Below are 26,519 nucleotides of genomic sequence, written 5' to 3' on the forward strand. Positions count from 1 at the left end.
TGACAGGGTCTTTCTTGGTCTTTAGAAGAATGATCCTAGCGGCAGTATGTTGTGCTCATCTGAGGGGGGACCCAGGGCCGGACTAGGCGAAGAGGAGGGGGGGGGGGGGGGTTGCCAGTGGCGGGGTCAAGGGCAGAGCCCCTTGTGGGGGTCAGGGGGCCTGAAGCTGATGGGTAGGTCATATTCTGATAGGAAAATGGTCACTCCTTGCATGAAACGCCATAAAATAAACAATAATAAAAAAAAGTTTTAAATAAGTGAGGTACATGTTTAGGCTAGGGGGGGGGGGGGGGGTTGCGCAACCCCCATAACCCCCCCGGTAGTCCGGCCCTGGGACCAGCAAGTAGTGAATTACAATAGTCAAGACGACTCAAAATAAGGGAGGAGACAAGTTGTACAGTGTGTGTGTGTGTGTGTGTGTGTGTGTATGTGTGTGTGTGTGTGTGCGTACGTGCGTGTGTGTGTGTGTGTGTGTATGTGTGTGTGCGTGTGTGTGTGTGTGTGTGTGTGTGTGTGTGTGTGTGTGTGTGTGTCAATCCAAGACGATAAGCTCGAAGTTTAAAACGGAAACCTGTCAATGTGTAATGGAAAGTGTTCAGATAGTCATTACCATGTGTGTTTATGGATTTTGGCATGTGCAAATAAGAGTTTAATCTGCAATAATTACTGAAAACAATAACATGGGCTATTTTTTAATGTTCTTCCTATCAGAACCATCGCAACTTCCCTCCTATGTTTGTAGCCTTAGAGATACCGTCCTCCCGTGTAAACACCTTAGCCTTTGAAATGGGAAAAGAGCACCCAAAAAAATATGGGTAGCGCCGTATACTGTATGGCAGCTCGCTTTCGCCAGGGAGAAAGCAGCCCGAATTTCCATGAGGGTAACCTCACAGGACTATATAAAATCTTATCCTCCTCCTCCTTCTATCCTCCTTCCATTTGGACAGATGCCAATAACGTACAACATGGCTTCTTTCTGTGCAAAGCTAGAATTTCTGTCGAATGAAAGAGATCCTATTGATCCCACCGTTTTGAAAGAGTTTCTGTCGAATTTGACAAATCTGAAGAATGCGGGGAATCCACTGTAACTTAATCTAGTCGCATACGGCACCATTTGCTCGAAAACCCACCTAGAGTATGGTAATTAATGAAATCAAAGTGATGAAATGAGCTTCGTGGCGCTGCTTTTCTACGGTGCTGGAAACACTAAGTAGTCCAGAGGCGCTATTGACTGGAACAAATATGTTTTTCTTGTTTACACTCCGATAGAATCGCTTCGAGATGAAATCTGGCAAAGTTTCTGATGACAGGGGAAAATGTTTTTACTTGTTTGCACTGCAAAGATAACATCGCTTCCATGTTCGGCGAAGTTGCATGTACTTGGACAAAGTTTCTGTTGATTTAAACCCACACTAACACTTCACATCATGTTCTCGACCATACATACTTACTGACACTTAAACTTAAAAATCTAATAACGCAATTTTTTGCGTAGGCTACATGTCATGTCACACACACACACACACACACACACACACACACACACACATACACACACACACGCACACACACACACACACACACACACACACACACACACACACACACACACACACACAACTAAACAAGTCGCGTAAGGCGAAAATACAATATTTAGTCAAGTAGCTGTCGAACTCACAGAATGAAACTGAACGCAATGTCATTTTTCAGCAAGACCGTATACTCGTAGCATCGTCAGTCCACCGCTCATGGCAAAGGCAGTGAAATTGACAAGAAGAGCGGGGTAGTGGTCGCGCTAAGAAGGATAGCACGCTTTTCTGTACCTCTCTTTGTTTTAACTTTCTGAGCGTGTTTTTAATCCAAACATATCATATCTATATGTTTTTGGAATCAGGAACCGACAAGGAATAAGATGAAAGTGTTTTTAAATTGATTTCGACAATTTAATTTTGATAATAATTTTTATATATTTAATTTTCAGAGCTTGTTTTTAATCCGAATATAACATATTTATATGTTTTTGGAATCAGCAAATGATGGAGAATAAGATAAACGTAAATTTGGATCGTTTTATAAATTTTTATTTTTTTTTACAATTTTCAGATTTTTAATGACCAAAGTCATTAATTAATTTTTAAGCCACCAAGCTGAAATGCAATACCGAACCCCGGGCTTCGTCGAAGATTACTTGACCAAAATTTCAACCAATTTGGTTGAAAAATGAGGGCGTGACAGTGCCGCCTCAACTTTCAGGAAAAGCCGGATATGACGTCATCAAAGACATTTATCAAAAAACTGAAAAAAACGTTCGGGGATTTCATACCCAGGAACTCTCATGTCAAATTTCATAAAGATCGGTCCAGTAGTTTAGTCTGAATCGCTCTACACACACACACACACACACGCACACACGCACGCACACACACACGCACATACACCACGACCCTCGTTTCGATTCCCCCTCGATGTTAAAATATTTAGTCAAAACTTGACTAAATATAAAAACGGCAATATAGCAGCACCAACATTATAAATGAATAATAATGGGGGCCCGGTAGCTCAGTTGGTAGAGCACTGGACTTGTGATCGGAAGGTCGCAGGATCGAATTCGGGCCGGGACGGACACGGGTCAACTTTATGTGCAGACCCAGAGACGGAAGCCATGTCCCACCCCCGTGTCATCACAATGGCACGTAAAAGACCTTGGTCATTCTGCCATAAGTGCAGGTGGCTGAATACACCTAAACACGCAGACACCTGGGTAGCGCGACTCCGTTGCTGCTAGCTTTCCACTGGGAGGAAGCGACCCGAATTTCCCAGCGATGGGACAATAAAGTAATGAAAATGAAATGAAAATGAAATGAATAATGTTTCTACAGCAGCGTGGTATCACCAGCGTGGTATCACCAGCATGGTATCACCAGCGTGGTATCACCAGCGTGGTATCACCAGCGTGGTATCACCAGCCTGTGTTCACCTGGGTGACCTGACCACTGAGGGGTGTATTTACTGATCATATCTTATCATTACTCGTCACAACCAAGGAAAGAAAGAAACGCAAAGTTGGATGCTATTCTGTGTGTCTTTTTCTCTGTGTCGTTCCGAACAGCGACTGTCGTACAAAGAACAACTATTCTTAATATTTATACCTTTGTCGATACAAAATAGTGTGTGTATGTGTGTGTGTGTGTGTGTGTGTGTGTGTGTGTGTGTGTGTGTGTGTGTGGGAGCGTGAGTGTGTGTGTACCCATGTTTCCACAGGTTTGGTTGCCTAAATCACCATAAGGCAACTATCCACACGTGGATGGCAACCTAAACTCTGGATGGCAACCTAATTGTGTGGATGCTCGCTTCATTTAACACCGTTAAATTGACTTTTTTGACGGAAAGAATGTCATAACAATGTTCAAAATGACATTCTTTCCGTCCTCTATAGGCGACGAAATAGGTCAAATTTTGTGCATTTTTTAGTGCAAAATTCTTCGATGCCGGAGCGAGTACTGCACCCAGTGCTGTTGTAGTGCAAGTGCACTAGAAAGGCACTACACCCAGTGCCGCCTCTTAGGTAACCATCCACACTTTAGGTACGTGTGTGTGCCGTGTGTGTGTGTGTGTGTGTATGGGCGCGTGTGGGTGAGTGTGGGTGGGTGTGTGTGTTTGTGGGTGTGGGTGTGGGTGTGAGTCTGTGTGTGTATGTGTGTATGTGTGTGTGTGTGTAGAGGCATCGAGAGTAGTTTGTTGAGTTATTTGTGAGAACATTCTGTTAGCCCGTAAATAGTAACAGTAGCCAAAGGCAGTGTAACCTTTTTTCCTCAGCCAAACCTCATGCAACCTCACAACTGCACCTATCTAAGTAAAGAAACACAAATTCAAACAACCAAAAAAGGATATGTTGCAACATTTACCACAGTTCAGTTCAGTTCAGTTCAGTTCAGTTCTTTCTCCACATCTTTTTGCTTCAGTATACAGCAGTATACACCTGTATTTAATTAAACCATAGCTGATAAAACAAGATAACAAGAAAAAAGTACTCGCAAGAAGAAAAAACCCAGCAACACGAACCATAAGGCAAAAAAAAAAATAGTCTGTTTACGGTAACCCGACCGACCCTATTTTTTTCGCGCGACCCTAGACTTTTTTTTGGCATTTAAGAAAAAAAAAGAAAAAATAACGTAAAAATATGGATTTTTGGAAAAAAAAAGAAAAAAAAGAAAAAAAAAATCCCGACCTACCGACCCTATTTTTTTGGCCTATGTTACCGTAAACAGACCTTTTTTTTTGTTTGGCCTAACAACAATGTACCAATTTGGACACGTAGTCTTCGTCAGTAAATAGAATAACAAGAGAGAGGACAGAGAAAGAAAGAGAAGACGAGAATCAGAACAGAAGAGAACAGACAGTACAACAGACACCCCCCCCCCAATTTAAGACTTCTTAAAAAAAAAAAAAAAAAAAAAAAGGATTCCTTCTATTTTAAAACCCTTTTTTTTTTAGACTTTCTGTTAATAAGGTCTGTAAATGTACCCCCATTTTAAGGATCCCTCCTTTGTTAAGACCGGATTTTTTCAAATGTTTAGAGGTCTTAAAAGGGGGGTTCCACTGTATCGAACGTTCAACTAAAAAAGAACAAAGTCTAAGGAACAGAGTCTAGGTAACAAAAGCTGCGTCACATTATTGAATTATGAAGTACTACTTTCAACAACAAAGACGGACCGATGAAGTGATAGAGATAACACGTTTACAAAACGGAAGCATCGTCATTTGTCTGTGTAATAATCCTTTCCAAACAAATTAGAAAAGCCTATGCGGACACGGAATTGTGAGTTGTCGAAACACGATCGAAACCATATTCAATAAAAACTTGACTAAATGTAAAAAGCAATAAGCCTCAATGAGGAGAAGGTTATTTTGAAGGAGCAAATATACATGTGTATATAAGACCCTGTCATTGCTAATACAGTCTCACTTTCTCTTTCTGCTTCAATGCTTCAGGTAAGAATTATAGTTTTGTCTCCCCAGTGTTATCTAACCGTAAGCGTTTTTAGAGGTTATACTTACTTTTACTGCAGTGTTTTTGCATCTGAGTTTTGTTGTAAGAACATTTTTTCACACAGTGCTCGCTGCTTCCAATGCGGTTCAAGCTTAATAAAATCTATTTTCTGAGTATGGGGATCATGATATTTTGGATAATGATCATTTTTGATAAATCAATGAACAAAATGTGTTATTTTAATCAGTATACTACAGTGTGGGTAAGCCTACTTACACTTTGATATAAGTTTCCTTGTATACATACATCTATTAATTTATTAGAATTGAATCATTAATCATAATGAACATTATGTGATTTAAAACAGACCTTTTCTTCATTTCGAAAATGTTGCTACCTTAACTCCTTAACAGCAAACGAAAGTGATAATGGAAAGATATGACCCAGTTTTTAGATCGTACATTCAATAAACGATTCATTTTTCGAAATCATACTCATTGATCGTATTTTTATAATACTTTGGTCCTTTACCAAGCAATATTTTCATTCTCACTGATAAACCATTCCGCAAAATATTTAGACTAAAACATTAAAAACATATCTGCACAAAGGAAGTGATGCAGCACTCACAAGGCACGTGACTTCTGAGAACTAAAGGGAAATAACTTCAAACATTTCTGATGATTTTTACACCCTCTCTCGCGTAAACGGCACTGATCTAAACAAAATAATAGATAGCGCGACCCTTCTTATTGGCTATCAAAATGTTGACGCCACCGGATCCGCCATCTTGGGACACCGTTCGATACCGCGAGAGAAGACTGCAGCAGCTGTCAACTCTCGAAACTACGATTATTTCCCTTGGACCATGTTTGTCAGTGTGGTGGGGTTATAGTAAGATGGCAGCACTCTGGTTACGCTGTTTCACTGGCTGTGCACAATCGATTATTTCCCTTGGACCATGTTTGTCAGTGTGGTGGGGTATTGTAAGATGGCGGCACTCTGGTTACGCTGTTTCGTTGGCTGTGCACAATCGATTATTTCCCTTGGACCATGTTTGTCAGTGTGGTGGGGTATAGTAAGATGGTGGCACTCTGGTTAGGCTGTTTCGTTGGCTGTGCGCTATCCATCATTTTTAGATCAGTGGTAAACGGCCGTGTACACAAATGCTGAGCCGATCAGACTTTTCCATAAATAAAGTCCCGCTATTTTATTTTATTGTAGTGCGTCTCTGAACCCCTTCCATGATTTACTAGCAGGTCCCCCCCCCCCCCCTCCCCGGATTATTTAGCCGCCTTTATGTAATAAGGCCAAAAAAATAGGTCTGTTTATGGCAACATAGGCCCAAAAAATAGGGTCGGTAGGTCGGGATTTTTTTTTCCAAAAAAACATATTTTTACGTTATTTTTTTTCTCTTCCAAATGCCCAAAAAAAGTCTAGGGTCGCGCGAAAAAAATAGGGTCGGTCGGGTTACCGTAAACAGACCTATTTTTTTTTGGCCTAAAGAGGCTTATAGGTTTCACTCTGTCTGTTTGTTTGTTTGATTGGTTCTTTGTTTGTCTACGAATTAGACTTGTATCTCTGGTACTCTGGGGTCAACTGAGCTCACATTTGGTGAGTAGCTTGGAATTGTGAGGCATACGGGTGTGTGCAAAAAACAAAGGTTCCTAACGGTAGTCAAACTGGAGATATTAGCTTTATTCTACTAGTCCGTATAGAGAGCAGGGACGCACAACTTGGGTAGCCCTGCTTCGATAGTTCACACATCAAAGTTCCCCGTTCTTTTCAGCATGGCACCTTCTCTGACAAAATGGGGGGCCTTTGTGCCGCTGCTGTTGGTGAACATTGTGTTGCTCAACCACCCGGGGTATGCATCTGCTGGGTGTCCCTGGAATGCCAAGGGCTTGTTAAAATGGAGCGATTCTGGTACGTGGAAAAGGGGTCGGATACCAAGAGACAACGATGAGGTAAGCCCCTTTCTCTTTTCTTTCTTACAAGCATTGGAATTATTTATTCTCATCTTTCAATGTTGCACCTCCCGATGAATACATTTACATAAACACAAAGTTGCCCAATCAATGGTGAAACAAAGCATATGGTTCTCACACACACACACGCACACACACACACACACCTAAAGTGTGGATGGTTACCTAAGAGGCGGCACTGGGTGTAGTGCCTTTCTAGTGCACTTGCACTACAACAGCACTGGGTGCAGTACTCGCTCCGGCATCGAAGAATTTTGCACTAAAAAATGCACAAAATTTGACCTATTTCGTCGCCTATAGAGGACGGAAAGAATGTCATTTTGAACATTGTTATGGCATTCTTTCCGTCAAAAAAGTCAATTTAACGGTGTCAATTTAACCATAAGGCAACCATCCACACGTGTGGACGGAAAGAATGTCATTTTGAACATTGTTATGACATTCTTTCCGTCAAAAAAGTCAATTTAACGGTGTTAAATGAAGCGACCATCCACACAATTAGGTTGCCATCCAGAGTTTAGGTTGCCATCCACGTGTGGATGGTTGCCTTATGGTGATTTAGGCAACCAAACCTGTGGAAACATGGGTACACACACACACACGCACACACACACACACGCACACACGCACACACACACACACGCACACACACACACACACACACGCACACACGCACACACACGCACACACACACACACGCACACACACACACGCACACACACGCGCACGCACACACACACACACACACACACACACGCGCGCACACACACACGCACACACTCACACACACACACACACACACACACACGATCTTGAGATAAGTTCACTATCTGTTGCATGAGTGTTTGTCTATGTACTTCAAAGACCTGTGGGTCGACGTAGTAGTAAGTGTAACGTTTTGTTTTGTCACTAATCAACGTACCCCCCGCGGGTTAGGGGGAGTTCCATATTGGTTGGGACGAGAAAGAATTTACCCGATGCTACCCAGCATGTCGTAAGAGGCGACTAACGGTTCTGTTTCTCCTTTTACCCTTGTTAAGTGTTTCTTGTATAGAATATAGTCAATGTTTGTAAAGATTTTAGTCAAGCAGTATGTAAGAAATGTTAAGTCCTTTGTACTGGAAACTTGCATTCTCCCAGTAAGGTCATATATTGTACTACGTTGCAAGCCCCTGGAGCAATTTTTTGATTAGTGCTTTTGTGAACAAGAAACAATTAACAAGTGGCTCTATCCCATCTCCCCCCTTTCCCCTATCCCATCTCCCCCCTTTCCCCGTCGCGATATAACCTTGAATGGTTGAAAACGACGTTAAACACCAATTAAAGAATGAAAGAAACTAATCAACGTTCTAATTACCTACATTTCTTATTTTCTTTTATTCTACCTCACACAGGTGTTGATAGAGAGCGGGAAGCGGGTACTGCTGGACACCCAGCCGGCCACCCTGAACAACGTGACCATCGCACCCGGAGCGGTCCTCGTGTGGGGTGACGTGGCCGACCTGGAGCTGAACGTGGAGTACCTGATGGTGCAGGGCGAGTTCCACATCGGGGCCAGTGACTGCCGCTTCAACAAGAACGCCTTCATCAAGCTCAGAGGTATGGCCCACAGTTATGCTTGATTTTAGTTAGGCGAAGTCGACTTCTAGTAAGCTGTTGATAAGTATGAATTAAAAACAAGAATGGTAGATTATTTGAACGTTCAATTTATGACAAAACGAAACGTTACAATCACTAGTACTTCGACCCAATGGTCTTGACAAATGGGCAGACACTTATGGTACAAATAATAAACTTAGCTAACAAAACCTTCCCTGTCACTAACCAATCAATGATCGAAGACGAAATTTGTTTTGGATTGTTTAGCTGTGACCGCCTGCCAAACGGTTGTGTGACGTGTCTAGTGTGTTGGCGAAGTGTCTTGTGCTTGTCACTTCTCGCTTTCAGCCCTCACCGCTGGCTAGCTTCGTCTGTCCTTTTTAGGACAATGCGAAAAGAGAGCAGAATGCGTCAGTCTCTCCTGCCAGTACAATAACCTCTCCACAACAAGCCCTATGTAGTTTACCTGTGACTTATAATTTGATCGCAGATGTCCATCTAGTCTTGTTGCACACATATATTGTTAAAACCATTTTAGCAACTATATTTGACTGTTTTACATCTTGGTTTAGTTAGGCCGAGTTCGTTGGCAAGGAAGCAATTTCAGTATTCGTTCATGTTGTTACCAGGCCGCTACGACAGCAAATACGAAGTGTACAACAACCGGAAGTTCATCGCGGTGGCAGAGGGCGCGACGATCGAAATTCACGGCAGAAAGAAAACACCGTGGACTCGGCTAGCCCAAACCATCAAGCCGTTGAGTGACCTCCCTTGCGCCTTTCTCTACGATCATTCGGATCGCGAGGTAGATCTACTAGAGTTAATGTGTTTTCTTTCTATGCTTCTTGTGCAGGTGTCATTCGATTAAATGTGGCTGTATTTGATAACAATTCAATCAAGATCACTACGTTTTCAGATTTGTTTAATCTGATTGAATCAAATGTCTCTTCTTGTATTTACACGTTTTTGAGTCACTTGAGAAAATGTGACTCTATGTAATCGGTCAGTGTTAGTCTGTCCGGCCGGCCGGCCGTCCGGCCGGCCGTCCGGCCGGCCGTCCGTAGACACCACCTTAACGTTGGACTTTTCTCGGAAACTATCAAAGCGATCGGGCTCATATTTTGTTTAGTCGTGACCTCCAATGACCTCTACACTTTAACGATGGTTTCGTTGACCTTTGACCTTTTTCAAGGTCACAGGTCAGCGTCAAAGGAAAAATTAGACATTTTATATCTTTGACAAAGTTCATCGGATGTGATTGAAACTTTGTAGGATTATTCTTTACATCAAAGTATTTACATCTGTAGCCTTTTACGAACGTTATCAGAAAAACAAGGGAGATAACTAGCCTTTTCTGTTCGGCAACACACAACTTAACGTTGGGCTTTTCTCGGAAACTATAAAAGTGACCGGGCTCAAATTTTATGTGAACGTGACTCATTGTGTTGTGAATAGCAATTTCTTCCTGTCCATCTGATGCCTCATATAATATTCAGAACTGCGAAAGTGACTCGATCGAGCGTTTGCTCTTCTTGTTTCATTTGCCTTTCATTTTAGAATGTATGACTTATTAGACGTACAACTACAAGATCAAAGTGGACTTACAAAAATAGGCTCTCTTGAGATGGGAAACAAACGAAAAGTTAAGAATTATTCGGGAGCAGTCTCCTGGCACCTGAAAGAATACGAAGCATTCAATACAAGCGAGTAAGCTGCCTGAAATTCCCAACAAGAGGACACTTATGCCTTTCATCCTCGAAAGAGTGCTTTCTTCCCTTTGTTAACCGATCTGACCCACTTGGTCAGGATTTCGATAAAAATACATATTTGTATTTAATCATTAAAACTGTATAATCATATACACGAATACACCAATCAAATCACAATTACATTCAGATAATCATTTATTGATTTTTGACATTGTTTAACATGCGTACAATTTTTTTTTCTTTAAAAATAAAAAATCACATCGACAACCACACACATACAATGACATACCTCAAGTATAAATTGCTTGCTGTCCATGTCTCCAGGCCAACCCTTTTGCGGCCGAGCGTCGAGACGGTATGCACGTGATCGTGTGGAGAGAGGATGGCACTCTCTTTGACTACAACGTTTTCTCCCCTCCCTACGCTGCCGACTTCGGCAAATTTGTCGCCAGTAAGTTCATTGTCTGTAGCGAGGGCCGAACTTGTTGTAGTGGGTTGCGTTTGGCATCTAGTAAGAGCGAGAGAGAGAGAGAGAGAGAGAGAGAGAGAGAGAGAGAGAGAGAGAGAGAGAGAGAGAGAGAGAGATATAGAGAGAGAGAGAGAGAGAGAGGGAGGAGAGGGAGGAGAGAGAGGGAGGGAGGGAGGGAGAGAGGGAGAGAGAGAGAGAGAGGGAGGGAGGGAGGGAGGGAGAGAGAGAGAGAGAGAGAGAGAGAGAGAGAGAGAGAGAGAGAGAGAGAGAGAGAGCAGCAGCCAGGCATGCACAGACAGACAGACAGACATAAATCTAGTTAATAAATCACATGGAATCTCGAATGAACCAATTCGTCATCAATTAGATTTGCTAAAACATCATCTGAATAAAACTAACACTATCTTAATAGCCACCTTCCTTCTCAGATATATTTGCTTAATAATGTGTAGTTTTTTCAGGATCACCACTATTAGCTTATAGCTTGTTGTTGATTCTATGTATACGTGTTCATTATTCATTGTACCAGTTAATTGTTGAATAAAAGAGCGTTTAAACCAATGAATTACATGCAGTCGACTGTTTGTTGCAAACCAGGTGCGTTTTCTTTTTATGAACAGGTATCCCAAATGGCAAAGTTATCGGAATGTTCGCATTCAATAGTCTCGGGGAACGGTCAACCGACAACTTCAAGGCCTTGGACAACGTCATCGTCAATGATCTCGGAGGACAGATGATCTCTAAAGTGCGCTCCAAGCTGGACACATACTCGCTCATTACAAGAAAAGGTGAGTGTTGTTTTTTGCCATGTTAATTTTGTGCATTCTTCTTACTTTTAGCTATTTATATATGAGTGGGTGCAGACTATTAGGATTAAAATGTTCATTGTGAAATGGAAGATCGTGAAAGGTGCATATATGTATCCTCTTTTGTTGATATTTTTTTCTGTCCCTTTTTGACTAAACGCCTCAAAATGTTGTGTTTGGAAGAGACAAAAAGGTGAGATACATAGGTAGGTGAGTTCACTTGGGGCGGGGATGTAGCTCAGTCGGTAGCGCACTAGATTTGTATCCAGTTGGCCGCTGTCAGCGTGAGTTCGTCCCCACGTTCGGCGAGAGATTTATTTCTCAGAGTCAACTTTGTGTGCAGACTCTCCTCGGTGTCCGAACACCCCCGTGTGTACACGCAAGCACAAGACCAAGTGCGCACGAAAAAGATCCTGTAATCCATGTCAGAGTTCGGTTGGTTGTAGAAACACGAACATACCCAGCATGCTTCCTCCGAAAGCGGCGTATGGCTGCCTAAATGGGGGGGGGGGGGGGACGGTCATACACGTAAAAATTCCACTCGTGCAAAAAAACACGAATGTACGTGGGAGTTTCAGCCCACGAACGCAGAAGAAGAAGAAGAAGAAGAAGAAGAAGGTGAGTTCACAGGGCTGTTCCTATGTGGGAGAGGGAGGGGTTACCAAAATGAAGCAGGGGCACAAGAGTGGGGAGTATGGGGGCCGTGCTCCCCCCTCCCTCCCATGCTCATATGTCCAATGCTCAATGTGTTCAAAAAGTGGAACACTTCTGTGTTACGATGTGCACGTGCCTGTTGAAGTAACGTTGGTGTGCCATTCAGGTGTATTATGTCACGAAGTGTTCAAAATGGTACAAACATGTGTTCAAAAATTGAAACACGTCTGTGTTTTGCAATATGTAACGATGTGCACGTGCTACAGCCCCTGTTGAAGTAACGTTGGTGTGGTCGTCGTTCAGGTTCCAAGTCGTCCACTGTAGAACACTACAAGACCGATGGCCAGAAAGAACCAGAGGGGGAGGCCTTTATCCGAATTACAGACTGGAACAAGGGCGTGGATTTCCAGGTAAAGCTTCTTTTGCTTATTTGTGAAAGCGTTCGGGGAAAGAAAGGCTAATAAGTAAATAAATGTACACATCCCAAAATAGCTCAAGTAAATAAATTGTAGGACATTTTGGTAAACATACACTGCAGTTTATGGTTAGAAGTGTCATGTTTTTAATTAAGATTGTACGCATCAATGACATTCTACAGGTGGCCAAGAGTGCTGCCACCAGGGACCAGTATTTCCGTGTCATGTCCACGGAAGCAGCTTACCCCAAGCTGGAACTGGCTGATGACGTCATTGGCTGGGGTGACGGTTAGTACTCCCTAAGGCATTATAGCCCCCCCCCCCCCCCACTCTACCCGTCTCGTTTCCCCGGTATTCATCGAACGTATTATCATTAGATGAGTTCCCTCTCATGGGCGAGGGCTGGATGTAAAAAAGCACCTGTTTGCTTATGCCATTACCCTCGTTAATAAAGAATGTTGTCTTGTCTTGTCTTGTCTTTATTTTAAGACCAAGCAAGTTAAGAACTTCACCCTTATAATATCTTGTGTTTTAACATGTTCTGTAAGTAAGCTTTGTACATTTATTCACGTTTTAAGAGAGCCCCTTTTCAAGATTTTATTCTTCTTCGATTGTCAGGCGGCGGTCGTAAGAAACATGTAGGTTGTACTAGGAAAAATTCCTTTGCATGTTGTAAACTGGTGTCAGATTTTCTTTTGTATCTGCTTTGATTGGATTGAAATTGAATTTAAAATTCTTATAGTGGACTGACAGCTGCAAGGGATCAAATAGAATGATCAAACTTTAATTTGTTTGTATATAGTTAACAACATAGCAGGGCAGCTCTGACTAAAAACAAAACCCTCGTTAAGTCGTTTTTGGGGGTTATGGTGTCCAAGTAATGTTCTTTTCCGGCAGAAAGACAATGAAATCAATCAATAGTGTTATACATGTATGTATTGTTCTTTTCTGTTCTGCAGGGGACAAAATTGTGATCGCGTCAACCGACTTTGACTGGGAACAGGCCGAGGTTCGTGAAATCATCAATTGTAGAGATTGCAGCAGGTCGCAGATCAGAGTGAATCGTAAGTACAAGTTGCATACATGTGCACTCTAGGAAAACACAAATACAATTTCACAGGCAATCACTCAAAAAACTACAAATCCACAGACAGTCATTTAAGGAAAAATACAAATCCACAGGCAATCATTCAAACGTTCTCAATTGTTCTATATAAAGCTTATTCATATTCGTAATCACTTGATACTTAAAGAGACCTTCATCAGTCATCACTCTTCACTTCAAACGACATTCTTGATTTTCTCTCGAATATTCCTAATTCCTAATTGACTTTTGCAAAAGCCTTCGTCAAACCTTACTTTATTTAACATACTTGGCTGGTTTCTTGAAAGCTTATCCAGCACCACTCACCATTTACAAAGGCCTTCGTCAAATCTCACTTCAGCAACATACTCAATTTATTTTGAAAGCGTATTTAAATTACAAATCACTTGTGATTTACAAAGACGATCGCCAATCCTCACTTCCGCACCATACTCGATTCTCTCATCAAAGCAAATAAATGATTTCAATTCAATTGGCCTTATCAACCACAAATACATCAATGCGCATTTCGGCAAATTATTTGATTATCTCTTAAAAGCTATGTAATATAATTTCCAAATCACCTGTCATTTGAAGAGACCCTCATCATATTTTTACATTTTCCTAAAGAGTTTTTTATGCTCTATCCAGTAGTGAAAACTGTTTTAGAAAAGAGCGAAAACTGTTTGAGTTATAAGCCTGTGACTAAGGTGACTCTCACACTGTTACCAGACACTCCCCGCACTTATATTAAGCCTAGCGCAGAACCGCGCGAGGTGACATGCGACTCATTTCGTGGTGGAGGGTCACATATACGTGAGAAAAGCTTATCTTAACTCCAAATGACTTGATATCGACACGTGCCTTAATAAATTCCCCGTTCGGCAATAAACGCGAGCTTCTCTGTGAAACATATCCCCTGTCATTTCAAGAGGTCTTAGTCAATCCTCTCTTCGGCAATATACTCGATTCTCTATGGAAAGCGAATAGAAGTCTCTATTCCAAATCATTTGCGATCGACACACACCGACACGATTCCTCAATTCGTCAGTACAATCGAGCTTATCTAAATTTCAAATTCCTCGCCCTTTCATTTTCGTTTTCAATCCCCATTTTGGTAACATATTCGATTTTCTCTTTAAAGCTTATCTAAATTCCGAATCCCTTGCCATTTCCAGAGGCCTTCACCAACTCTCACTTCGACAGCATACTCGACACTCTCTTGAAAGCAAATCTATGAATTCTAATCAATTGCTCTTTATTAATCACATATTTATCAGTTCTCAAGTCGGCAAATTATCCGATTATCTCTTGAAAGCAAATCTTTTATTTCAAATCAATACTTCATTCAGCAAATGATTTTATTTCCTCTTGAAAGCTTATCTAAATTCCAAATCCATTGCCCTTTCCAGAGGCCTTTGAGAATCCTCACTTCGGCAACATCACGTACAACGTGGACGAGCGAGCAGAAGTTGGCTTGCTTTCTCGCAACATCCTCATCCAGGGGGTGATGGAGGACCCGTGCTACGCTGCAGACGGAAGGTCAAGGATGCTGTGCAGACGATTCGGCCGTGACACGTTTGGAGGTCATGTCAAGGTCAGATTACGAGTGACTCTAGTAATCACTAATTTCTCGCGATTCAAAACTTTAATTTGTTTTTAGACTTAAAATCTTTTATTTTTTATATTTAAAAATGTAATTAAATGGGGTTTGCTTCCTTGTCGGGGAAAAAAAGAATTGTTTGTGAAAGAAGGTTTTTTGGTAAGAACACATTTTTATCCACACGCAGGTCTCTGTAGTGAAAGTTCGTCCCGGGACATTCATTGAATTTGTTGTAATGAAGTTCAGTTGTAATTTGAGAAGTTGAGAAATGTGTCTCGGAATTATTTCCCCGAAAATGTTTACTGTAACTGCAATACTCATGTGCGGTACTATTTCCCAAATGCAGATTCTCAGAGGCCACAAGGCTGCTCATATCCAGGGAGTGGAGCTCTACCACATGGGACAGCAGTACATCGAAGGTTTGTTTTGTGTGTGTGTGTGTGTGTGTGTGTGTGTGTGTGTGTGTGTGTGTGTGTGTGTGAGAGAGTGTGTATGTGTGTGTGTGTGTGTTTGTGTGTGAGAGTGTACGTGCATGTGTATGTGTGTTTGTGTGTGTGTGTGTGTGTGTGTGTGGTAAGAATGGAGCGGAACACTAGATTTCTTTTCCAAATAAATTCGAAAAGAAAAATGTAAAACACTTGACATGTCCATCAATACCCTGTTTAAAAAGAATGTGTCCTCCTACTTATCTGATCAAACTTGAAATAAACGCAGAATCAAACAGAATTATTGGGTCTTTGTACTTGTAAATCTCTTATTTTGTTAACAATGAAACGTCTTAAATATGACATTTCTTCGTTTTGATTCTGGACTTCTGAGTGTTAACAGTGTATCTGTTTTTGGATTTCTACAAACCTATACAATTTCTTATTGCATTTGAAAAAAAAGCTTATGAAAATAACAGATCTTCTTCGTCTTCTGCATTCGCCCCGACGAGACACGCCGGTCTTCCTGACAAAATGTAAAGCTACTGTCCATCGAAGGGCCTCCACCGAGCTTGACCCTCACTGGTGAGTCAACAGGCCAGATTTTTGCTTTCAGATGACTGATCTAAATGTGTATTTCATCTTCAGGTTCGTACCCGCTGCATTTCCACATGTGCCAAGAAGTGAAGGGGTCGTGGTTCAGAGAAAACTCCATCCATCACTCTTTCTCTCGGTGTGTTACGGTGCACGGAACAGACAACGCAGAGGTACGTCACTCGGAATAGACACATTCCGAAAATAACTCTGTCGGGTTTGTATGGGTAGCGAAGGACGAGTGAATGCCCTTGCTTTTTTACTCGGACAGACATTGGAAGGGCCAATCACTAGTGAGGGGTGTGTTGAAAACACGTGGACAAGAGCACGTGTGAAGTTATTTTTCAGAGGAAAAGCAAGGGTATTTAATGTGTCGCAACCCTTACAAGCCTGACAGAGTTATTTCCGAAAGTCTTAAATTAGTATTGGTATATCCTCCGAAAACGGCGTATGGCTGCCTAAATGGCGGGGTAAAAAACGGTCATACACGTAAAATTCCACTCGTGCAAAAAACCACACGAGTGTACGTGGGAGTTTCAGCCCACGAACGCAGAAGAAGAAGAAGAAGGTATTGGTAACAAAGCGTCCTGTGTGGAAACCCTCAGGGAAATTTCGGGCTGTTTTCTCACTGGGGAAAGTGAGCTGCCATACAATACGGCGCTACCCATTTTTTTCCCTGCGTGCGTGTATCTATGGTTCCAACCCCTGAGAAGTGCGCTGTGAACTTGGGATCTTTATCGTGCGTGTATCTATGGTTCCAACCCCTGAGAAGTGCGCTGTGAACTTGGGATCTTTATCATGCGTGTGTCTATGGTTCCAACCCCTGAGAAGTGCGCTGTGAACTTGGGATCTTTATCGTGCGTGTATCTATGGTTCCAACCCCTGAGAAGTGCGCTGTGAACTTGGGATCTTTATCATGCGTGTATCTATGGTTCCAACCCCTGAGAAGTTCGCTGTGAACTTGGGATCTTTATCGTGCGTGTGTCTATGGTTCCAACCCCTGAGAAGTTCGCTGTGAACTTGGGATCTTTATCGTGCGTGTGTCTATGGTTCCAACCCCTGAGAAGTTCGCTGTGAACTTGGGATCTTTATCATGCGTGTATCTATGGTTCCAACCCCTGAGAAGTGCGCTGTGAACTTGGGATCTTTATCATGCGCATGCCTGCACACGGGGATGCTCGGACACCGAGGAGAGTCTGCACTCTGGGAAGCAAACAAGGGGGGGGGGGGGGATACATTAACAGAGGTAACGATTACAAAAGCTGGTCTATCAAAGTCATAACATTTGAAAGTTTAAATGGGAAATTGGGAAGGGTGGGGTAGGGGGGGTGTAGGTCTGAGATGAGGGTGGGTTTGGGGGTGTGGGGCGGGGGATGGAAAGTAGGAGGTGGGGCTGGGGTTCATTGTGTGCGTGTGATTTTTTGATTTTGTATTGTCGTTGGGGATCCCTGCAGGTGACACGCAACGTGTGCTACGACCACCTGGGCCATGGCTACTTTCTGGAGGACAGCGTAGAGCAGGACAACGTGTTTGACGGAAACCTTGGCCTTGGCTCCCGCTTCGGGACCCTCCTCATGTCCGATTCCACCCGGGAGTGGTGCAAGGAGGACTACCCCAAGAAGGACTTCTCCGTCAACTGCGAGTGAGTTTCATAGTACTGCCTTTCTCGTGACAACAGTTCTGCTCCCTGTCTGAGATGTACTTAGGCTTTTTGGAGCATTCTTCTTGCCGGAGTGGCACAGTGGTTAGAGCGCTTGCCTCTCACGCTGGAGGTCGTGGGTTTGTTCCCCATCCCTTTGTGAATACAAATACCCAATTTTTTTTCCGAGCTCTCTCCAGTCTACCAAGCTCGAAATGGATACTTGACCCTATTCAGGGCCGGGGAAGGCAAAGACAGCGCGGTAGAGGTGATTTGCACAACCCTGATAAAGCTGACCCTAGAAAAGGTGAGATCTACGATCAAATAATGGTTATGGGAATACCATTTCTTTTACCACTTGGATACATACACACGATCAACACTAGTGGCTTTTTGACAAATCGATTTTATTCCAAAATGCCAACAGCGCACAGCAAGCAGTCAGGATGTTGAATTTTGGTATGTGTCCTTGTGGAGGGACTTTCCCCACGTACAAGCCTGGCCAGTTCCCTGTTTCTCAGCGGCGAGGTGAAGCGAGTGGGGCGAGGAAGTAGCGTTTCTTGGGTAATTCTCGCCGCGATGAACGCTAGAATTTGGTGAGAGTGAGCGAGCATGACTTGGAGGTGCTCAATACGCGAGAAAAAATGGCGTGTGCACTTCGATTCAAGGCATGCTCGTCCACTCTCGCCAAATTCGTGTATTGAGAAGTCCAGTAACTTTAAGATTATAATTTCCAGGGAGCTGGCGACGTTCTGGCTGACTCACCCTAACAACGAGATCATGAACAATGCTGCTGCTGGCGGAGAGGTAATAACGGCTTTTGTCATCATTGTCACGAGTTTTCATTCATAACCAGCTGGGTAACAAAAAACACTGTTCATATGTGACAAATGGAGGTGGTGAATAGGTTGAGCTTCAGGTGAAACGTGGATTGTCGAAGTAAAAGCCAATCAGGCTGATTGTTTGATGTGTGGAACCATCGTTTTTCCTCAGTTACAAGCCGCTCTAAAACATATTTTGATTTTTCTTCTTCTGCGGTCCTGGGCTTCACCTTTCACGTACACTCGTGGACACAATGAAGCTTTTCCGTGTGTGACCGTTATCCCCCGCAAATTGAGAGGAAGCATGCTAGCTATGTTTGTGCATAGACCATTTATCCTGGACCGCCAACTAGCTCTCTCCGCTCTTTCTCTCTACCACGAGGTAGCGGCCTCTTGCATTTAGGAACCTACGCTTACATGGCCTTTCAGAAATCAGGGGGATGTCATATCCGGTGTCGATTGTAAACATCGACGACGTTGCCGAGGTAAGTTCTGAAAATGCTAAAATAAACTCAGCTAAAGTGCATATGGAACATGTTTTTTGATGAGTTTTGTTAAGTTTAGTTTGCAGTTTTAGAAAATCCAGTTCATTGTCACCTCCCATTGTTACAAATAACTGGAGCGTGCTTTCTTTTCACTGTCTTCGAATCGCTGGCCTTTCAAACCGGACGCTAAGCGCCCCTGAAAGTCGAGCGTCGTAACCTCGAAAGGTCACGTGACGAGTTGGCGGTCCAGGCTATTTGGTATATGGTTTGTGTTTCTGTCACCCATTGAACTCTGACACTATGATGGATTACAGGGTCTTGTTTGTGCGTCTTCGATCTTGTGCGTGTGTGTTGCAACGAAGGGGGGGATAAGGAACTAACAGGTCTGCACATGCGTTGATCAGGGAGATCGGAAACAATCTCAAACCTCATTCCACTAAGCGTAGCTGGGTTGGAACCTTGAACCTTTCACATGGACTGGGTGGCCGAGTGGTAACGCACTTGCGCTCGGAATCGAGAGGTTGCGTGTTCAGGCCTGGGTCAGGCCGCAATTTTCTCCCCCCTTTCCTAACCTAGGTGGTGGGTTCAAGTGCTAGTCTTTCGGATGAGACGAAAAACCGAGGTCCCTTCGTGTACACTACATTGGGGTGTGCACGTTAAAGATCCCACGATTGACAAAAGGGTCTTTCCTGGCAAAATTGAAAAGGCATAGCTAAAAATGTCCACCAAATACCCGTGTGACTTGGAATAAAGGCCGTGAAATGTGAATGCTCGCCCTAATAGGCTTGAGGTTTGCTGGCCGATGTGAATGCGTGATATATTGTGTAAAAAATTCCATCTCACACGGCAGAAATTAATATGTAAATCGCCGTGAGCTCTTGCGATTAATAAATGTCCATTATTATTATTATTATGAAGCACCAACGTCCGTACCGCTCGGCTATTGCGTCCGTCATGCCTTCTCCAGCTGTCTTCCAATAGTTAGTGTCTTACATGTCTTTCTTCATTCGACCAAAATGTCTACAGTTCTAAGAATCAAAGCCTTCACGCATTTCACGTGCAATTGTCTGTGCATGTTCTTCTGTGTGGCAGGGTCACGGCTACATGTACGTGTTTGCCAACCTCCCTCTCACCAAGTCGTACAAGGTCCAGCAGTATCTGGGAAAAGTGCAGAACTTCTCACAGAGGCATTACCCTATCAAGAGCTTCTACAACAACGTCGCCCACTCCTACAAACAGGTGAGTGGAATCCTTATTTGGTATTTCACTAGTCTTTAGCAGCACTCTTATGACGGAGACTCGTTTTTTTGTGAAAAAATAGACATCCAGGGATGTTGGGGTTACAAATACACACCTATGGGTGTGTATGTCATTAGATCTTCAGCACGAAAAGGTCATTTGACCGCTTTCAAAAATGTCAAAAGGACATTATCATTTTTGTTTTGCACAACACACTCCCTGAAATGGCTACAGAATCGTGAACACGCGCGCGCGCGCACACAAACTCATACACACGCCCCCCCCCCCCCCCCCCCGAACCACACACACACTTAAATATTTATGATAACACACATAATAACACAAAATTACCCACATTTTTAGATTTTTGTGCGAAGACATTTATGAGGAAGCACTGTGGCATAGCCTACAGGCCAACATGTCTGTTCAAACTCATGTACATATATATTCATGTTCACGTTTAGCCATAACACTTAGAGATTACATCAGCCAACAATGGATAATACAATAAATAAAACGTTCTTCCATTATGCTATTCACCGCCAGATAGCAGCCTCATGGGTCTTTTGACATTTTACATTTCACACACATAACATAGTCATGCAATTAAAAGCACTGCAAATAAAGTCTGTAATTAATTAACCAATTCAATATAATGAGATTTCATCTTTTGTCCTGCCTTAGTCTGGAGTATTCATGGACAGCCTCATTTCAACCGGGAAGCTAGCAGATGAAGATGGCGTCCCTGAGAATGGGATCATCCAAACCGAGAGCTTGTACGACCCACGTGACCCACCGGGAGATCCCAACGGGGTTCGAGTTTGGACCAAGATGGAAAGGTAGGCCTGCGGTATTCACATAGTTTTGATGAGACATCGAAATAATCGAGGATTTCCGGAAATAACGTTGGTGTGGGTTGGGAAATATTTTTCTCTTGCTTTTGTTGAGGCAAACTTTCCCACGTGTCGATATAGGCCAGTCACCAGTGAAAGGTGTGTCTCCACATGTGTCTAAAGGTTCTACACATCTCTGTACACATCGGTGATTTGTCAGTCATTTGTCCCCCAAAAAAGTTGCCCAATGAACGAATCAGCCAATAAGCCGAATATTGTTTTTGTTTTTGTAACTTTATGTCACTGATTATTGAAGAAAAAAAGCTTGATATACAAATTGCTTGAACTCATAACAGAACACAATCTTATCGAAACGTTTGTTTGCAGTACACTCCAATCTTGCATGCTGGTGGGTTTGAGGTATTAATGTAAATTAAATCTTTTAATTTTTTTTCCAGAGTAACAGCGTACAGAAACTTCCAGGAAAATCTTTGGATCAAGGGTGGCAATGTCAACGTGACTTTTTCTTCGTAAGTAGACCTGCAATTTTTGCCAACATGCATGCAATGCCATTTACAAGCAATACCTTTCATCAACCTGTTTGGAGTTTTCGTAATGGTATGCTCTGTAAAAAAAAAAAAAAATCCCTGCGCTTAGAACTGTACCCACGGAATACGCGCGATATAAGCCTCATATTGATTGATTGATTGATTGATTGATTGTGGACTCTGGCACTGATATGATATTGTTGCGGGCGAAGACAGGTTATAGAGCTTGCAATTCTGAATGCTCTCAACCCGGTATGGTTAAATGGACGGGGAGACATATAATTATAATCATGTACGCAAACAAATAAGTCAACACAGACACACATGCAGCTACAGTGCTCCGCCTGGCGTCTGGCATTATGGGGTTAGTGCTAGGACTGGTTGGTCCGGTGTCAGATTAATGTGACTGGGTGAGACATGAAGCCTGTGCGGCGACTTCTGTCTTGTGTGTGGCGCACGTTAAATGTCAAAGCACCACCGCCCTGATATGGCCCTTCGTGGTCGGCTGGGCGTTAAGCAAACAAACAAACAAACAAACAAACAAACAAACAAACAAACAAACACAGACACACACGCAGCTACAGTCAGTCACCTAGACAGCCAGACATACACACGAACACGAAGATGCAGGTTAACGAAGATGTCCTTTCAGCCAGTCAGCCTGACGCACAATGGGGCCGGGACGTAGCTCAGTTGGTGGCGCGCTGGCTCTGTAGCCAGTTGGTCGCTGTCAGCGTGGGTTCGATCCCCACGTTCGGCGAGAGATTTATTTCTCGGAGTCAACTGTGCAGACTCTCTTCGGTGTCCGAACACCCCTGTGTGCACACATGCGCACGAAAAAGATCCCACGTTCACAGCGAAAGTCTAAGAGCTTGGAAAACACGAAGACACGCATGCATCATCTCTCGTCTCTGATTATCATCATCGTATTTCGATACTTTGACGAGACAAACCCAATGCTGGTGTGTCGAAGAAGACAGCCACGGCGGGCTTGTTCGAATCAAAGTATCACACCATATCTTCAGCGTATTACCAATACCTGTGCCAATATAGACCAGTTGGTCTAAGAGGACGTTAAACCCTAATAGTCAGCCTGACGCACACTTGTACAAAAAAGAACAAGAAAAGGTGTGGTATAGCAAAGCAAACATTTTTTCCCTTCCCCTAATTCGAGTCTCAAATATCAGCACCTTCAAAGTTCATAGCACACCCCCATTATGAGGTATGTCTAATATGCTTACTGTTAGACAATGATAACTGATATGTCTAGAATATGAACGTCAGCATGAGCCGGTTGGCAGCACCCACTGACAACATTGGTTTGTCCGTACTTTTACATGGAACATGTATTATTTACAAACATGAAAAGTGTCTTTCCTTAGAATTAGTCACGCTGATGTATTTTAATCCAACATTTTCGTTTGTCTTGTTTTTATTTTTAAAGTGATAAACATAATGGGTCCCGGCCTGAACGCTATATAGTATTTAGCAGGTCACCAAAAACCAGTCATGGTTGGTCAGATTTATCAATTGGTGCACTAAAATGGTAGTAAATAATCGTTTTACCCTCAGGGTGGCGGACGGCCCAGAAGGGTTTTCAGGGGGCACGACGGGCACCGACACGGGCACCTCCATGGAGTACAGCCTGTTCATTGGCCGCACGGACAATCGCGGCAAGGCCTCCACCTACGCGCAGAGGGTGGACACCAAAAGCGGCGAGGTCGTCCTCAAACACGAATTCGATCGCTCCTACCCGGGCAACCCGTGAGTCAATTGGTTTAAACACTATTTTATTTCATTTCTGTTTACATTTTTATGAAATGTACTTTCATTTACAAATATGAAAACAACATCAACTTTACAATCAAAATTAAATTGGCAAGTAGGTTAATACATACTAATCAAGCACATTCAATCAACGTAACACAAAAATATCATCCACATTTAGGGAGAGAGAGAGAGAGAGAGAGAGAGAGAGAGAGAGAGAGAGACAGACAGACAGACAGTCAGACAGACAGACAGACAGACAGACACACATACATACAGAGACCGATTTTTTGGTCTTTATAATTACACGTGTTTTTTTTATAAAAAAAAAAATTATATTGAAACTTGGATTTCTTTTTCAGGTGGAAAACTTACACAGGTGTGAGTATTTACCAGGGCCCAGTGTACGTGAAGCACAGCTACTTTGACCAGTTCTACGTCGACTACTGGAACGACAGCTGGACAGAGGTGCTGGGGGAGCGACCGGTCACCTACGGCGCGGCGGTCAGCTTCAAGAAAGACAGTACCTACCCTACGATGACCTCACAGTACACTACCAACCTCACCTTTGGATTTTGCGACAGCGTGAGTATTGATGGAAACTTCAAGTATGCTATTTGATGGTAAACTTGTTGTTGGATGTTAGGATTGCTTAGGTATCGCTAAAAGCATTCAATACACTACAAACCTCCCGTTTGGATTTTGCGACGGTGGAAGTATTGATGAATACGTCAAGTTTGATTTTAACCTTCAGCCGGGACTTGTCCACAGTTTCCACTCCATTTTGGCATTAGGGCGTAAATCTTTAATTTTGTTCTTACTATGAACGTTGCTTTTGGATTTTAGCGAAATGGTATGTTTTGACAATGGCCTCTCAGTATGATGCCGACCTTGCCGTTGGATTTTGCGATTACTTAGGTCTTGCAATAACCATCCACAATGCTAGCAACTTCATTATTGGATTTTGCGACTATGTAAGTATTGCAGTAACCAGCAAGTATGATAATGGGGTTGATATTGCCATAACCAATCTGTAGGGTATCAACTTTATCGCTTGATTTTGCGACTATGTAAGTATTGCAGTAACCAGCAAGTATGATAATGGGGTTGATATTGCCATAACCAATCTGTAGGGTATCAACTTTATCGCTTGATTTTGCGACTATGTAAGTATTGCAGTAACCAGCAAGTATGATAATGGGGTTGATATTGCCATAACCAATCTGTAGGGTATCAACTTTATCGCTTGATTTTGCGACTATGTAAGTATTGCAGTAACCAGCCAGTATGATAATGGGGTTGATATTGCCATAACCAATCTGTAGGGTATCAACTTTATCGCTTGATTTTGCGACTATGTAAGTATTGCAGTAACCAGCAAGTATGATAATGGGGTTGATATTGCCATAACCAATCTGTAGGGTATCAACTTTATCGCTTGATTTTGCGACTATGTAAGTATTGCAGTAACCAGCAAGTATGATAATGGGGTTGATATTGCCATAACCAATCTGTAGGGTATCAACTTTATCGCTTGATTTTGCGACTATGTAAGTATTGCAGTAACCAGCCAGTATGATAATGGGGTTGATATTGCCATAACCAATCTGTAGGGTATCAACTTTATCGCTTGATTTTGCGACAAACAAACCCAAACGACAACACACAAGCAAAAAACACAAAAGAAGCAAACAACAACCTACAAATTGGGTCTGTTTCATACAGGAAAAAAAGCATTGGCTGTTCTTCGGCAACTCCAGCCTGTACGACTGGGAGGACCTGGACGGAACAAAGGCTGCCTTCAACGTCGACAAGGACGGGTCGCTCACAGGCACTCCTGGCGTCTACATCATCCGCAACCACCGTTTCTTCACCGGTCCTGAGTGCACCTATCACGCTGACTGGAACATGGCTCTGTGCCCCTATAGATACATCAAGGTAGGTGATTTGTGTGTGTCAACAGTTTGTAAGTTGTCGAGATTGTATCCGTAATCACCGGTTCTTCACCGGGCCTAAGTGCAGTTATCGCGCTGATTGGAACATGGCTCTATGTCCATATAGATACAATAAGGTGAGGACATTTTGTGTGGAAAGTTTGTCGAGATTTCTTCTTCTTCTTCTTCAGCGTTCCAGAATTTTCTGGTTACGTGTGAGCTCGTTTGCCAATTTGGGTTCCCCAAATTATACTCTGAGAGCATAGTCAGCTTCACTCCGCTTTTGTTGTGTAGGCATGCTGGATATTTTCGTGTTTCCATAACCCACCGAACTCCGACATGGATTACAGGATCTTTTCCGTGCGCACTTTGTCTTGTGCTTGCTTGTACACACGAAGGGGGTTAGGTCACTAGCAGGTCTGCACATAAGTTGACCTGGGAGATCGGAAAAATCTCCACTCTTAACCCACCAGGCGGCAGCGACCGGGATTCGAATTCACGACCTCCCGATTAGGAGGTCGACGTCTTACCACCACGCCACTGCGCCCGTCTGTCGAGATTTCACCTTCAGTTATAAAAAACCAACCAACCAAAGAAACAAAAACACGCACACGCAGAATACGCCATAATTAAAACACACAACAATCAACAAAGAAACGAACGAAAATCATACACACAATAACAAACAAAGATATGGGCTGTGTGATTGTATGCTTTATTGTGTTTTCCCGTTTTGTTGTTGTTGTTGTCTCTTTTTTTTCTTAGTCTTTGTTGGAGATGCATAGTTTTGTATGGTTGATGTTATTTGATGTTGCTGTGTGATGTTGATGTCGTGTACCAAAAAGAAATAAAAACGTGTTAAAAAAAAACCCCAAAAAACGAAGATATATCACACACAGCGACAATAAACAAACCA

The 26,519-nt window shown here is 42.8% G+C and overlaps 1 protein-coding gene across 1 annotated transcript in view; it reads left to right on the top strand.

Moving 5' to 3' along the window:
* The first annotated feature begins 4,979 nt into the window (after positions 1 to 4,979).
* Positions 4,980 to 26,519, top strand: part of LOC138970650 (cell surface hyaluronidase-like) — a 32,001-nt gene continuing 10,461 nt past the window's right edge. Inside the window, exons 1-20 of the mRNA XM_070343114.1 lie at positions 4,980 to 4,992; positions 6,780 to 6,957; positions 8,373 to 8,577; positions 9,207 to 9,382; positions 10,611 to 10,737; positions 11,376 to 11,543; positions 12,519 to 12,625; positions 12,814 to 12,919; positions 13,591 to 13,695; positions 15,128 to 15,312; positions 15,665 to 15,737; positions 16,392 to 16,510; positions 17,792 to 17,979; positions 18,714 to 18,783; positions 20,375 to 20,521; positions 21,206 to 21,360; positions 21,813 to 21,884; positions 23,475 to 23,666; positions 24,032 to 24,254; positions 25,395 to 25,607. Of these exons, the coding sequence (XP_070199215.1) occupies positions 6,781 to 6,957; positions 8,373 to 8,577; positions 9,207 to 9,382; positions 10,611 to 10,737; positions 11,376 to 11,543; positions 12,519 to 12,625; positions 12,814 to 12,919; positions 13,591 to 13,695; positions 15,128 to 15,312; positions 15,665 to 15,737; positions 16,392 to 16,510; positions 17,792 to 17,979; positions 18,714 to 18,783; positions 20,375 to 20,521; positions 21,206 to 21,360; positions 21,813 to 21,884; positions 23,475 to 23,666; positions 24,032 to 24,254; positions 25,395 to 25,607 (2,808 nt within the window). The 5' untranslated portion in view covers positions 4,980 to 4,992; position 6,780. The remainder of the gene's footprint in view (positions 4,993 to 6,779; positions 6,958 to 8,372; positions 8,578 to 9,206; positions 9,383 to 10,610; positions 10,738 to 11,375; positions 11,544 to 12,518; positions 12,626 to 12,813; positions 12,920 to 13,590; positions 13,696 to 15,127; positions 15,313 to 15,664; positions 15,738 to 16,391; positions 16,511 to 17,791; positions 17,980 to 18,713; positions 18,784 to 20,374; positions 20,522 to 21,205; positions 21,361 to 21,812; positions 21,885 to 23,474; positions 23,667 to 24,031; positions 24,255 to 25,394; positions 25,608 to 26,519) is intronic.

This window comes from Littorina saxatilis, linkage group LG7 (genome assembly GCF_037325665.1).
Source record: "Littorina saxatilis isolate snail1 linkage group LG7, US_GU_Lsax_2.0, whole genome shotgun sequence".
NCBI lineage: Eukaryota > Metazoa > Mollusca > Gastropoda > Littorinimorpha > Littorinidae > Littorina > Littorina saxatilis.